Below are 12,901 nucleotides of genomic sequence, written 5' to 3'. Positions count from 1 at the left end.
AAAATAACAATCAATAACTAAATGTGTGATCTTTGAATTACAATTGTTGCTGGTTCATTCTAGTTTTATGAGCTTAAAAATTAGGAAGAGTAGGCCATTCAGCCCCTCGGGAACAGCCGAGCAGGCAACACGGCTGTGGCTGACCTGATTGTGCCCTGAAATGCTCATTCCAATCGAAGCCCCAATAACTTTCTGTTTCTGTGTTTCTACAGTGCGCAAAATGAAAGCACATGGGATTGGGGTAGTGCATTCAGATGGATAGAATATTAGTTGGCAGACAGGAAACAAACAGTAGGAATAAATGGATCATTTTCCAGAATGGCAGCTTTTTCAGAGTGACTAGTGGGATGTCACAGGGATTGATACTAGGACCCAGCTGTTCATAACACACACACTTATGAGTTAGATGAGGGAACTAAAGGCAACATCTCAAAATGTAGAGAGGACACAAAGCTAGACGGGAGGGTAAACTGGGAGGAGGATGCAGAGATGTTGCATTGTCAGTTGAACAGGCTGAGTGAGTGGGCAGATGCAGTATAATGTGGATAAAGGTGAGGTTATCCACTTTTGTAGCAAAAACAGGAAGGCAGATTATTATTTGAATGGCTGTAAATTGAGAGAGAGGAATGTTCAATGAGATCAGGGTATCCTTGTGCACCACTCGCTGAAAGTAACTGTGCAGCTGCAGCCGGCAGTAAAGGAGGCCAACTGGCCTAGTTTGTGAGAGGATTCGAGTACAGGGACAAAGATGTCTTACTGTTGTTATACAGTGCATTGGCGAGGCCACACCTGGAATACTGTGTGTAGTTTTGGCCTCCTTATCTGAGGAAGGATGTCCCTGCTCTTGAGGGAGTGCGGCGAAGGTTTCCCAGACTGATTCCTGGGATGGCAGCACTGACATAGGAAGAGAGATTGAATTGGTTAGGATTTCTACTTGCTGAATGAGGGGGAAATCTTGTAGACACCTATAAAATCCTAACAGGATTAGACAGATTAGACATTAGAAGGATGTTCCCATGGTGGGGGAGTTCAGATCTAGGGATCATAGGTTGAGGATTAGGGGCAAACCTTTTAGGACTGAGATGAGGAGAATTTTCTTTACCGAAGAGAGTGTTCAGGCATTGGAGGTACAGAAACATTGTGATTTCAAGAAGGACGTAGGTTTAGCTTTTGTGGCTATAGGGATCACGTTATATGGGGGCGGTGGAGGGGATTGGGTTTACGATTTTGAGCAACGATCATATTGAATAGTGGAACAGACTCGAGGGGTACTCCTGCTGCTACATTCCTAACCTTTGACTCCCTCCCAATCTATCTACCTCAGCCACCCAAGTATTGATGACCCGCCTTGGCCAATTCTGGTGGAGAGAGTTCCAAACCTTCATGACTGTTTGAGTCTTAAATGGAAAGCTCCTTATGATTAAAACTCTCTCTCCTTGGTCCCGTGCTCCCCCAAGAGAAAGCATCCTTTCAGCATCCATCCTGTCCAGTCCCCTCAGGATGTCATTTGCTTTAATAAGATCATCCTTGCACATTCACCGTAAGAAAGGAATCAGCAGGATAGAAATCAGAACATCCAGACACCAATAACTATAACTGAGGGCACTTGCAGAGTCAGAAGCGAAGGGACAAGTAGGTGTGTTTTTGACTAATGTGCGAGGAACAACTGCTAGCCTCCAGGAATGCCGGCGTGAACACAATATAGAGCCATAGAGATGTACAGCACAGAAACAGACCCTTCGGTCCAACCCGTCCAGGCCGACCAGATATCCCAACCCAATCTAGTCCCAACTGCCAGCACCCAGCCCATATCCCTCCAAACCCTTCCTATTCATATACCCATCCAGATGCCTTTTAAATGTTGCAATTGTACCAGCCTCCACGACTTCGTCTGGCAGCTCATTCCACACACGTACCACCCTCTGTGTGAAAAGGCTGCCCCTTAGGTTCCTTTTTAAATCTATCCCCTCTCACCCTAAACCTATGCCCTCTAGTTCTGGACTACCCCCACCCCAGGGAAAAAACCTTGTCTATTTACCCTATCCATGCCCCTCATAATTTTATAAACCTCTATAAGGTCACCCCTCAGCCTCCGACGCTCCAGGGAAAACAGCCCCAGCCTGTTCAGCCTCTCCCTGTAGCTCAGATCCTCCAACCCTGGCAACATCCTTGTAAATCTTTTCTGAACCCTTTCAAGTTTCACAACATCTTTCCGATAGGAAGGAGACCAGAACTGCACACAATATTCCAAAAGTGGCCTAACCAACGTCCTGTACAGCCACAACATGATCTCCCAACTCCTGTACTCAATGCTCTGACCAATAAAGGAAAACATACCAAACGCCTTCTTCACTATCCTATCTACCTGCGACTCCACTTTCAAGGAGCTACGAACCTGCACTCCAAGGTTTCTTTGTTCAGCAACACTCCCCAAGACCTTACCATTAAGTGTATAAGTCCTGTTACGATTTGCTTTCCCAAAATGCAGCACCTCGCATTTATCTGAATTAAACTCCATCTGCCACTTCTCAGCCCATTGGTCCATCTGATCAAGATCCTGTTGTACTCTGAGGTAACCCTCTTCGCTGTCCACTACACCTCCAATTTTGGTGTCATCAGCAAACTTATTAACTATACCTCCCGCGTTCATATCCAAATTATTTATATAAATGATTAAAAGTAGTGGACCCAGCTCTATCAAAGCTGTGTGTAATTAGTGGCTCTCACATCAAGGGGTCATGGGTTGGTGAATGAAAGGCAGACCTTCTCATTGAGTTGACAGTTGTCATTGGCCACGCTCATTCCTAGAAGCCCCCGGTCTGTGATCTCCTTACACCAGCTGAGCCGTAGCACTGTCAGGCCGTTCAGGTAGTTGACGATAACGGAGATGCTGAAATCGGTGATGTACACGCAGGAGGTGAGGTCCAATTCCCGCAGGCTGTCACGCAGGATCACCCCCATTGAGAAAACGCAGCTGTCCTGCAAGATTTAACCAAACACTTGAGTGAGCACCATCGTAAAACCAGTCTCAAGTGAGAGGACAATGAGATTCACAATCACTGCTGCAAACTCAACCATTCCAATGAATTACTGAAACGCAAAACTCAGTTGCATTTTTTTCAGAAGAAGCAAGTTGTTTAAGGTTAAAAACTGGAGATATTCAGAGGTTAACTCGCTGACGAAAGCCAATTTTTTTTTAAATCATAGAATCTCTACAGTGTGGAAGCAGGCCATTCAGCCCATCGAGTCCACACCACCCCTAAAAAGAGCATCCCACCCAGACCCAACCCTGTACCTGCATTTTCCATGGCTAACCTACCTGGCCTGCACATCCCTGGACACTATGGGCAATTTAGCATGGCTAATCCACCAAACCCGCACATCTTTGGACTGTGGGAGGAAACTGGAGCACACAGGCACACGGAGGATGATTCCCAATGAAGGGCTTATGCCCGAAATGTCGGCTCTCCTGCTCCTCGGTTGCTGCCTGACCAGCTGTGCTTTTCCAGCACCACACTCTCAACAGGGAGACTGTGCAAACTCCACACAGTCACCCAAGGCTGGAATCGAACCCGGGTCCCTGGCGCTGTGAGGCAGCAGTGCTAACCACCGAGCCACCTTATTTATTACTTCAATGCCGCCGGGCTGGGAGGGGGAGAGAAGAGAGGCGGAACCCAAACTTGGGCAAACACCCTCCTTTGTTCACCAATTACAGGATGAAAATCCTGTATTCACTCCTCTGCAATGTCATTGCAGAGGAGACACAGCCACGTGGCCATGATTGCTAGCAAGCCTCCAGAAGGAAGTGAGACATCAAGGAGATGCACTCATTCCTCAACTTATAGACAATAGGTGCAGGAGTAGGCCATTCGGCCCTTCGAGCCAGCACCATCACTCATTATGATCATGGTTGATCATCCTGTTCCTGCCTTATCCCCATAACCCTTGATTCCACTATCCTTAAGAGCTCTATCCATCTTCTCTTGAAAGTATCCAGAGACTTGGCTTTCTGGGGCAGAGCATTCCGTATATTCCAGTGGAATTGGACATCTCAGATTTTTTAAAAATTGGCCGAAAACTCAAGGTAAAAAGTGAGCTCCTGTCCCAGATTTCAAGGCCTCCCTCATCCCTGACTGGGTTGAAAATTCAGGGACGTTATTATATGTTCAGTACAGCGCGGCAAGCGTGACTTACTTTCACCATGGTGCAGCAGCTGAAGTTGAGACTGAGTAAAGTCGGTGTGGCGTACGGCAAGGCGAGTCCATTGACCAGTTCAAGACCACTGACCTGGTAACACTCGGACAAGTCAAGGGCTTGCAGGGTGGGGATGGCGGACAGGTTCTTCAGCCCGCGGTCAGTCACGAGTCGGACCTTGCCCAGGAAGAGGCGCTCCAGGAACTGTAGGTTGGCCACGGCCAAAACAGACTTGTCAGTCAGCTCGCAGCAACCAGTAAGGTCCAGGCTGGTGAGGCGCGGCTGGCAAGAGCAGATGGCACAGACTGCACCATCCGTCAAATCCTTACAGTGTCGAAGCGCCAGTCCCTCCAGCTGAAGCCCGGGCACCTGCACCACCAACTGTACAGCTTCGCTCGTGATACTGGTGTGGCTAAAATCTAGCCACTTCAGCGTGGCCGCCTGCCTGTCTATAAAGCAGAGGATGTTGTTCAGCGACAGCGTGCACATGGAATTGCACGCTTTCACTCCTCGGTAAGGATCTAACTCAAAGACGATGGGGCAGCCAGCAAGAGCCAGCTTTCTGAGCTTGGGCTTGCAGTCAGTAAGCCGATTGAAGGTCAGGTCGGAGAGATACCGCAGGTTGGAGAGATTCAGCTCCTGGAGATCGATCAGGGCTTCCGTCGTTCTGGCTTTGATCTCTGCGTTCTCCATCAAGGTGCCAGGCTTGAAAAGGCTGTTGCAGCAGCTGAGATCTAGCCCCCACAGGCTGCGGCACAAGGGGACCAGATCCACGAAGGAGCTCTCAGTGATGTTGCTGTCTCGCAGCAAGAGATTCTTCAGACAGGGGGCCAGGTGGAGAGCTATGTTCTGAATAACCATTGTTGAGGTAGGTGAGCCATCGAAGTTGCTCAGAGCCACACAGAGACTCTGTCTCCGCCGCAAGCATCTGATCAACTCCAGAGATTCAGACGTCCCTTGGAGGTGATAGAAAACATTGCTCTGTACAAGAAAGCCAACAGTAGTTAGATAATGACATTCAGAAGATCTTTGCTGAGTTCTCTCTCTTCTAATACAGGTAGTATTCCAAACCAAGTAACATCAGGTGCCTTAATTTCAATGAAGGAAGACAAACCTCCTTTTATTCTCCATGCCTAGTTGAGCTACTTTCTTGATCTGCTGCAGTCCCAATGACCTATCAGCCTTCAGAATGTGTTAAAGAAATGCACTCATGCCCCACTTCCGTAATGCCATAAGGGAGGGAGATTGCTATAGCAACAACAACGAAGGAACGGCAATGTATTTCCAAATCAGGATTGTCAGTGCATGAGAAGAGAACTCTCAGGTGATGGTGTTCCCATGTATTTTGCCTGGTTCTTCTGGCTGGAAGGGGTTGTGGGTTTGGAAGGTGCTGTCTAAGGACCCTTCATCAATTTCTGCAGTGCACCTTCTAGATAGTACACACTGCTGCGGTTCAGCACTGGTGGTGGAGGGAGTGGATGTGGTGCCCAAGTGAGCGGGCTGCTTTGACCTAGATGGTGTCAAGCTTCTTGAGTGTTGCTGTAGCTGCACCCATTCAGGCAAGTGGGAAGTATTCTATCCCACTCCTGACTCGTGCCTTGTAGATGGTGGATATGCTTTGGGGAGTCAAGCAGTGAATTACTCACCTGCACGATTTCGAGGCTCTGGTCTGCTCTTGCAGCAACTGTGTTTATATGGTTGGCCCAATTTAGCTTCTGATCAATGGTAACCCCCAGGATGTTGCTAATGGGGGAATTTAATGATGGTAGTACCATTTAATGTCATGGGGCAATGGTATGATTCTGCCTTGTTGGAGCTGATCACTGCCTGGCCCTTGTGTAAAGAGAATGTGACTTGCCATTTGTCAGCCCAAACATGGATATTGTCCAGGTCTTGCTGCATTTGGAAATAGACTGCTTCAGTATCTATAAAGCGGGAAAACCCCCTACCCTTGTTGACCTTCCATTGTCCATAAGGTGGACTCCTGCTGACAATAGCCACTCACATGGTTCGGACCCAGACCCTCACTTTTCCCACTCTCTCTCAATGTTGTCCCATACACCTACACTCCCGCCCTAATTGTGATCATTTTAAGATTTTTAACACTCTCAAGAACTGCCCATCAGAATTCCCTTCACTGTGACCACAATTCCCCAGTCTGGTTCAGTCCTCAGTTCTCGCTCTCAGTTTGACATTCTCTGAGGATCCTCCTCAACATTACAGGGACTTCTTCCCATAAAGGAGGAGAGGACTGCCTCTGGAGTGGCTGTTAATGTTGAGTTACCTGATCCACTGGGTGAGGGCAGCAGTGTTTCAATTGTCCATTACATTGTACCTGGGATGGGAAACAGAAGGAAGGAAAAAAACAATAATGTATCAAACAGCATCTCTAATCCTGCTTGCTAGTTAATAAACACTTCCTGGAAACTGCAGACATGTGGGGAGAACAGATCAAAATGAGATCAGGCGCATGGAGGAATCCCATCTTTTGAATCCTGCATCCCCGTATCTAGGATTGAGAAAGAGTCAGTGCCTTCAGGTGGAGGGTTCAAAATATAAAGCATACCAAGTTGTTGTTTTTTTAAGAAAAGAGAGTTACCTGGAGACTTTGGTCCAGAAAGGCAGTGTACCAAGCTTTGCTCACCAAAGATGCTTCCTTCCTGTCAGACATAGACAGGAAATGCAGAATGTAGGAGATCACCTTTTAACAAAAGAACAATAGAAACGAATGCCGTTATAGAAACTTAGATTGAGTTAAAAGCTCCTTGAGAAACAAGGTTTCAGTCAGTGAGTCACACAGCACGGAAAGTGACCTTTTGGTCCAACTTGTCCACACTGACCATAATCTTAAACAAAACTAGTCCCACCCCTGACTGCACTTGGTCCATATCCCTCTAAACACTTTATTCATATACTTATCCAAATGTCTTTTAAACATTGTAAAGGACCCACATCCACCACTCCCTTTGGAAGTTCATTTCAGACACCAACCACTCTCTGTGTAAAAGAAATGTCCCTCATGTCTTTTTTAAATCTCTCTCAAAAATATGCCCCTTAACCTTGAAATCCCCCACTCTAGGGAAAAAGACACCTGCCGTTCACCTTACCTAGACCCCCCATGATTTTATAAAGCTCTATAAAGGTCACCCTTCAACCTCTCACGGTCCAGTGAAAGAAGTCCCAACCCTACCAGCCTCTCCTAATAACTCAAACCCTCCATTTCCAGCAACATCCTGGTGAACCTTTTCGGAACCCTCTCCAGCTTAATAATATCCTTCCTATAACAAGACGACCAGAACTGGATACAGTACTCTGCAAGGGGCTTTGCCAATGTCCTGTACAACCTCAACATGACGTCCCAACGTGAAGGGTGGTGGAGGGTGGGAGAGAGATGGGGTTCTGCACCACCAATACAACACAAGTAAACCTCATGCATCTGCAGAAAGGGACGATGGTGGCCTAGTGATAATATCACTGGATGAAGAATCCAGCAAGCCAGGATTATGCTCTGGGCAGTATGGGTTCAAATTTCACCACGGCAGCTGGCCAATTTGAGACAGTCAATAAATGCTGGCTAGCCAGCAACTTTGCCTGTAAATTTTTTTTTTTGTTTTTGCGTGGACCTCAGAGGTCGATGCGCAGTAACGACTTCCAGAAGCAGGAGTCAATGCTGCAATCTGTGTTGGCAGACCAAACACCGGGCACATACCACTGGAGCAGCTACACGCAGCATCGAGGGAATGTCGTTTGCCAGTGATGCCCAGATCAAACTGAAAATAAAACATCTGGAGCATTCCCTTGCCCACCAGTAGTCATCTTCTCATTTTTAGGCAGCTCTTTGGACTCTGAGGATGACTTTCTTCCAATCTGGAGTTATGGCACCCCAATGCTGGACCCACACGCAATTGGTCTGCACCCGGATCTGTCCAAATGCTGATAACGAATGATGGAATCGAAAAATCCCTGCAGTGTGGAAGCTGGCCATTCTGCCCATCAAGTCCACACCAACCCCCCCAAAGAGCATCCCACCCAAAACTCATCCGCCATATGCTATCCCAGCATTTCCCATGGCTAATCCACCTGACCAGCACATCTTTGGACTGTGGGAGGAGACCAGAGCACCCAGAAGAAACTCACGTGCACATGGGAGACTGTGCAAATTCCACACAGACAGTCGCCCAAGGGTGGAATCAAACCCAGGTCCCTGGTGCTGTGTGGCAGCAGTGTTAACCACTGAGCCACCGTGCCGCCCTACTGGAAATCAAGCACAGAACCATTCTGCAGGCTGCAGGCTTTACATAAAGCTCATCCCAGATCCATATTCAACATCCTCTGAGGAAATACCGAAACCAAAGGCCATGGTGAGCTATAGTGTAGCAAATTCAAAGAAATCCGAAAGAAACTTTTATAAAGAAGCAACGCACCTAATTTGACCATTTTTGTATACTAGATTGAACGTACAAGTAAGGAGCACAAAAAGGCCATTCACCCCCACAAGCCTGTTGGGCCCTCAACTCTGATTTCCTGCCTACCTCCTGATAACTTTTGACACCCGCGTGAATCACAATTCTCCTTAGCTTTGCCTTAAAAGCATTTGATGATCCTGCCACCACCCACACTCTGGGACAGAGAGTTCCACAGACTCACGACTCCCAGAGAAAAAAAATTCTCCTCATCTCTGCCCCTTAAATAGGAAGTCCTTTATTTTTAAACTCTGCTCGCTAGTTCTAGTCTCTAGAATCAGCACCCAAGTCTGCTCAGGATCTGACACATTATGTTGAGATTAGCTCTCATTCTCTGACACTCCAATAGACACTATCTGACTTTTCCTCAGAGGAAAAACATTCTCATCCCAGGAATCAGTCGAGTGAATACTCTCTGTACTGCTTCTAATGCAATATATCCTTACCTAAATAAGCAGACCAAACTAGGCACAGTATATTAGATGTGGTCTCACCAAAGGCCTGTACAACTGTGACAAAACACCAAGACTTTCATATTCTGTTCTTCCTGCAATAAGCAACAATCTTCCATTTGCCTTTTCCAGCATTGGTTGTACCTGCTTCCCAATTTTTTGTGATTCATGTCCCTGGATACCCAGATCACTTTGTATCTCATTGTTCTGGAATGTCAGTCTCTGCACATCAATAATATGCCACTTTTCCACCCTATTCTGAAGTAAAGATTTTCAAGTTGTCCTTATTGTGATGAAATCAGCCAGCTGTAATAGATATCAATTGCCGGTGACTCATTCTAACTCCATATACTCTTGCAGTGATATGCAGAGCATCCACAGAAGTCCATTCTTCTGGTCACAGTCACTCAGCAATTACCTGGCCATTGGGGATACAAGTTCCATTCACTACAAGTTCTGAATGCTTTTGCTAAAATGGCTTTTCAGAATAAACAAGCATTGTTAAACCCTGTCAGTTCAGGGAGTTTATCTAGTACGCTGCACAGACCAGGGCAGTCTTGGGTTCAATTTCTTGAATGGTTGTGATGAGGTTAGTGTCATTAATACTTCAGAGTTCTAAAGAACCAGGGATCCTGCTGTGCCTCATTATCCAAAGGGACTGCACGCACCGACGATGAGAAAGCACCTGATTGGTAGCCGAGTCTCTTGCAACCAAATACACTATGGATGCCAGACATGGCTCAGTTGGTAGCACTCCCACCTTTCAGAGTGATATGGGTTCAAATCCCACACAAGCGACTTTGGCACAAAATCCAGCTGTTGTTTTCGTACGGTACTGAGGGACCATCAGAGGTGCCATTATTCGAATGACACATTAAACATCTGCCCTCTCAAGATGCACTGCCCTAATAGGAAGAGCTGAAAAGTTCTCCAAAAAACTACTCTGCCATTCACAGTCACTCCAGACAAATCTTAGGACAACCTTGAAAACTTTTGTCATTTTAACTGTCCTGCCCTATATCCTATCCAGATCTAAACCTTTTGCTGTTTCCCTCACCATTCTCTTGGTCAAAACATTTCGACCTTCCTTCGGTTTGGAAGAAAGGTCCTCTCTTCTCATTGATGCTGAAAGAGGTGTTGAGTATTTTCAGCATTTTCTGATTTCGTTTCACTAAATCTTACTGGTTTACGTCACAATTGGCTGCATCATTTGCTACAATCCAAGAGCAGATACACTTCAAGAAGTACATGGGGACATTCTGAGGTTGTGGAAGGTGCTACGGACATTCAAGCTCACTTTGCCTACCCACTGACACTCACGCATGAACAATGATGCTTGGAACAAGGGAACGTTTGCCAGAAACACCTTATTAAAAGAATGAATGGGGAAGTGGGGACTGGGAAAGCTTTTTTCCTTTTATTTACAGACATGGGTCACTTGACTCATATAAATGCCTGTGCCATGGGTATCAAGTTCTTCAAAGATGTTTCCCTTCAAAATAACAAGAAACTGCAGAGATAAGAGATCACAACCCCACCATTTTAGCACAGAGAGTCAGACAGCATGGAAATAGACCCTTGCTGAACGTAATCCCAAAATAAACGTCCCACTTGCCTGCATTTGGCCCATATCCCTCCAAACCTTTCCTATTCACATACTTATCCAAATGTCTTTTAAACATTGTAACTATACCTGCATCCACCCAAGTCCAGTTCCAACAAGAAGCCTTTCCGTCTCTATCAAACACAACAGTTGCAATCTCTTGAATCATTTAAAACACTTCTCCCATTTTGTACATCTCTCAATCTACTGCAGATGATGCAAACTAAACAGTTCAATTTGAAACCTTTGCAGGAGCAGGGAAAAAGGCCTGCTTCTATCCTGTAAAGGTTAGTTATGGCCCAAACCAAAGTTTGAGACTGCAACTTTAAACTCAAAAGATTCTGTACCAACTGTATCCCTGAGTAATGTACAGGAGCAAGAATATAATAAACAGAAAATGAAGCTTGAGGTTGAGTCCCCTATTACTACAGAACTAGTGATCTATCTCATTGTGTCACTCAACATCCTTCACATCAAGGAATGGGAAACACAGGAAATCAGTAACAAATTCCTTGTGACAAACCCCATCTGTCAAATGGCAGGCTTTGAACTACCGCAGTGGGACTGAGTTCCTTGACAAACATGTTCAGGGCTAGCCAGGGCCCTCGCACAGCCAGTCACCACCTCAGTACAAGCCCCTTCCGCACTTGTGGAGAGACACAATCGATAACACACATTACTGAGGAGTGTCCCTCGACAGACTAAAACTCAAAAACGTGAGATAGCTGCTGCTTAGGTCTGGGGGTTTACATTTGCCAAATAACACATTGCCAACACTGACGGCATTCTGCCTTGGTTCTTTCACCTCAATACCTTGGTTAAAAGACTGCACACATTGACACCAACACGAGGGGAGTAATTCCATGAAAACTGGAGTGGAGGTAAACAATGTGAAATTAGATGTCATTATTCTTAAATCCAGCATTTTGTCCAAATGGAAAATCTAGGGTTTTTTATCTTCTGATTACAGTTACATTTGGAGATGAATGTGCTCCCTTCTGCACAATGACATGGTCAGCAGCAAACTCAATGAACAGCTCACAAGGGATGATGAACTGTAGAGGACAAGGGCTTGTTTGGTTTGTGTGATGAACGACAGAAAATTGAATGTGAAAATAAGGGTTTTAGTTGTGCCCTGAGCAATGTTTTGGTTACCAGCCCGTGGAAAGAGCTGCTTAATAATCCTTCGATAAACCATCAGAAGTACAGATTCCAACAAAGAAACTGATCTATTTTAAAAATCTCATAAACTTACACTTATTCAAAACCTTTTCCCAGAGCGAAAGTAACCAATGAGCTTTCATGGATCATTGATCGATTTAAAGCTCTCATTCTTGTTTTCAAATTTAAGTGTTGCCTGGCTCAGGGACCAATCAATCAACAAGGGAAAGGGTGATGCATGAACAGAACCTGTTGGAAGGTAATATACTGATCACAGAACTTTGGAGAAGCTCAATATGGAGGCTAGTCAGAGAAGCATTAGAATAATCAAGCCTAGAATTAATGACATAAAGTTGAAAGACTAGTCAAACCAAAAGCAGAATTAAATTGCTGTACCTCCACAGGCAAATTCGGTGCTTCGTTTTCCATTTGATAATAATTTCACCAGCATTTGGTTCTAGGTTCAGGACAGACCTTCCTATGTGCAGCCAGCTTCCAGTTGAACAGCCCAGTGGCAGCTTCTGAAACCACTCCTCCAGATTTGCTTGTGTATTGGTCCTGGTATACTAGAGAAAGAGAATTTTTCTTAAAAATGTGTTTAAGCAGCATAGCATGTTATTTTTACAATTTAATTGTATCATGTTGTTCCAATGACAGTCATGATATCATTGAGCTAAACTTCATCTATGTGTTAAAACAGCTCAACAAGACAATGCAAGCTTTGAACATTATCTACTTTTGCACAGTTCTCCACTGTTCAGATGAGTATAATTTGGAAATTTCACACGTTCAGTGCTGAATTTCTAGGATCAATGGTGCTTGCTAGAAAGCAAACTCCAGGATACACGTCTCTTTCTACAGGCAGCAACAATGGGTACCTCCTCCTTCATTATCCTTACTTCCTCACAATCTGCATAGACTTCAGTCAGTCACGTACTCTCCTCTGTAATCTGGGTGAGGTTTAACCCTCTCCAATTTCCAACCGTGCATTTTATTGTGAACAAACAGCTCTTGGATTACAATCACTT

At 45.5% G+C, this 12,901-nt stretch overlaps 1 protein-coding gene across 1 annotated transcript in view; it reads right to left on the bottom strand.

Moving 5' to 3' along the window:
• fbxl9 (F-box and leucine rich repeat protein 9) overlaps nucleotides 1–12,418 on the bottom strand; it is a 28,739-nt gene extending 16,321 nt beyond the window's left edge. Inside the window, exons 1-4 of the mRNA XM_043707485.2 lie at nucleotides 12,270–12,418; nucleotides 6,794–6,895; nucleotides 4,195–5,175; nucleotides 2,764–2,979 (exon numbers count right to left, since the gene is read on the bottom strand). Of these exons, the coding sequence (XP_043563420.2) occupies nucleotides 2,764–2,979; nucleotides 4,195–5,175; nucleotides 6,794–6,895; nucleotides 12,270–12,302 (1,332 nt within the window). The 5' untranslated portion in view covers nucleotides 12,303–12,418. The remainder of the gene's footprint in view (nucleotides 1–2,763; nucleotides 2,980–4,194; nucleotides 5,176–6,793; nucleotides 6,896–12,269) is intronic.
• Between the last annotated feature and the right edge of the window lie 483 nt (nucleotides 12,419–12,901).

The sequence above is a fragment of the Chiloscyllium plagiosum genome, unplaced genomic scaffold (genome assembly GCF_037043375.1).
Source record: "Chiloscyllium plagiosum isolate Xiang-an unplaced genomic scaffold, Cpla_swu_hap1 HiC_scaffold_17, whole genome shotgun sequence".
Classification (NCBI taxonomy): Eukaryota; Metazoa; Chordata; class Chondrichthyes; order Orectolobiformes; family Hemiscylliidae; genus Chiloscyllium; species Chiloscyllium plagiosum.
Note: the sequence above shows the minus strand (reverse complement) of the source record. Positions and strands in the feature narration are given on the sequence as shown.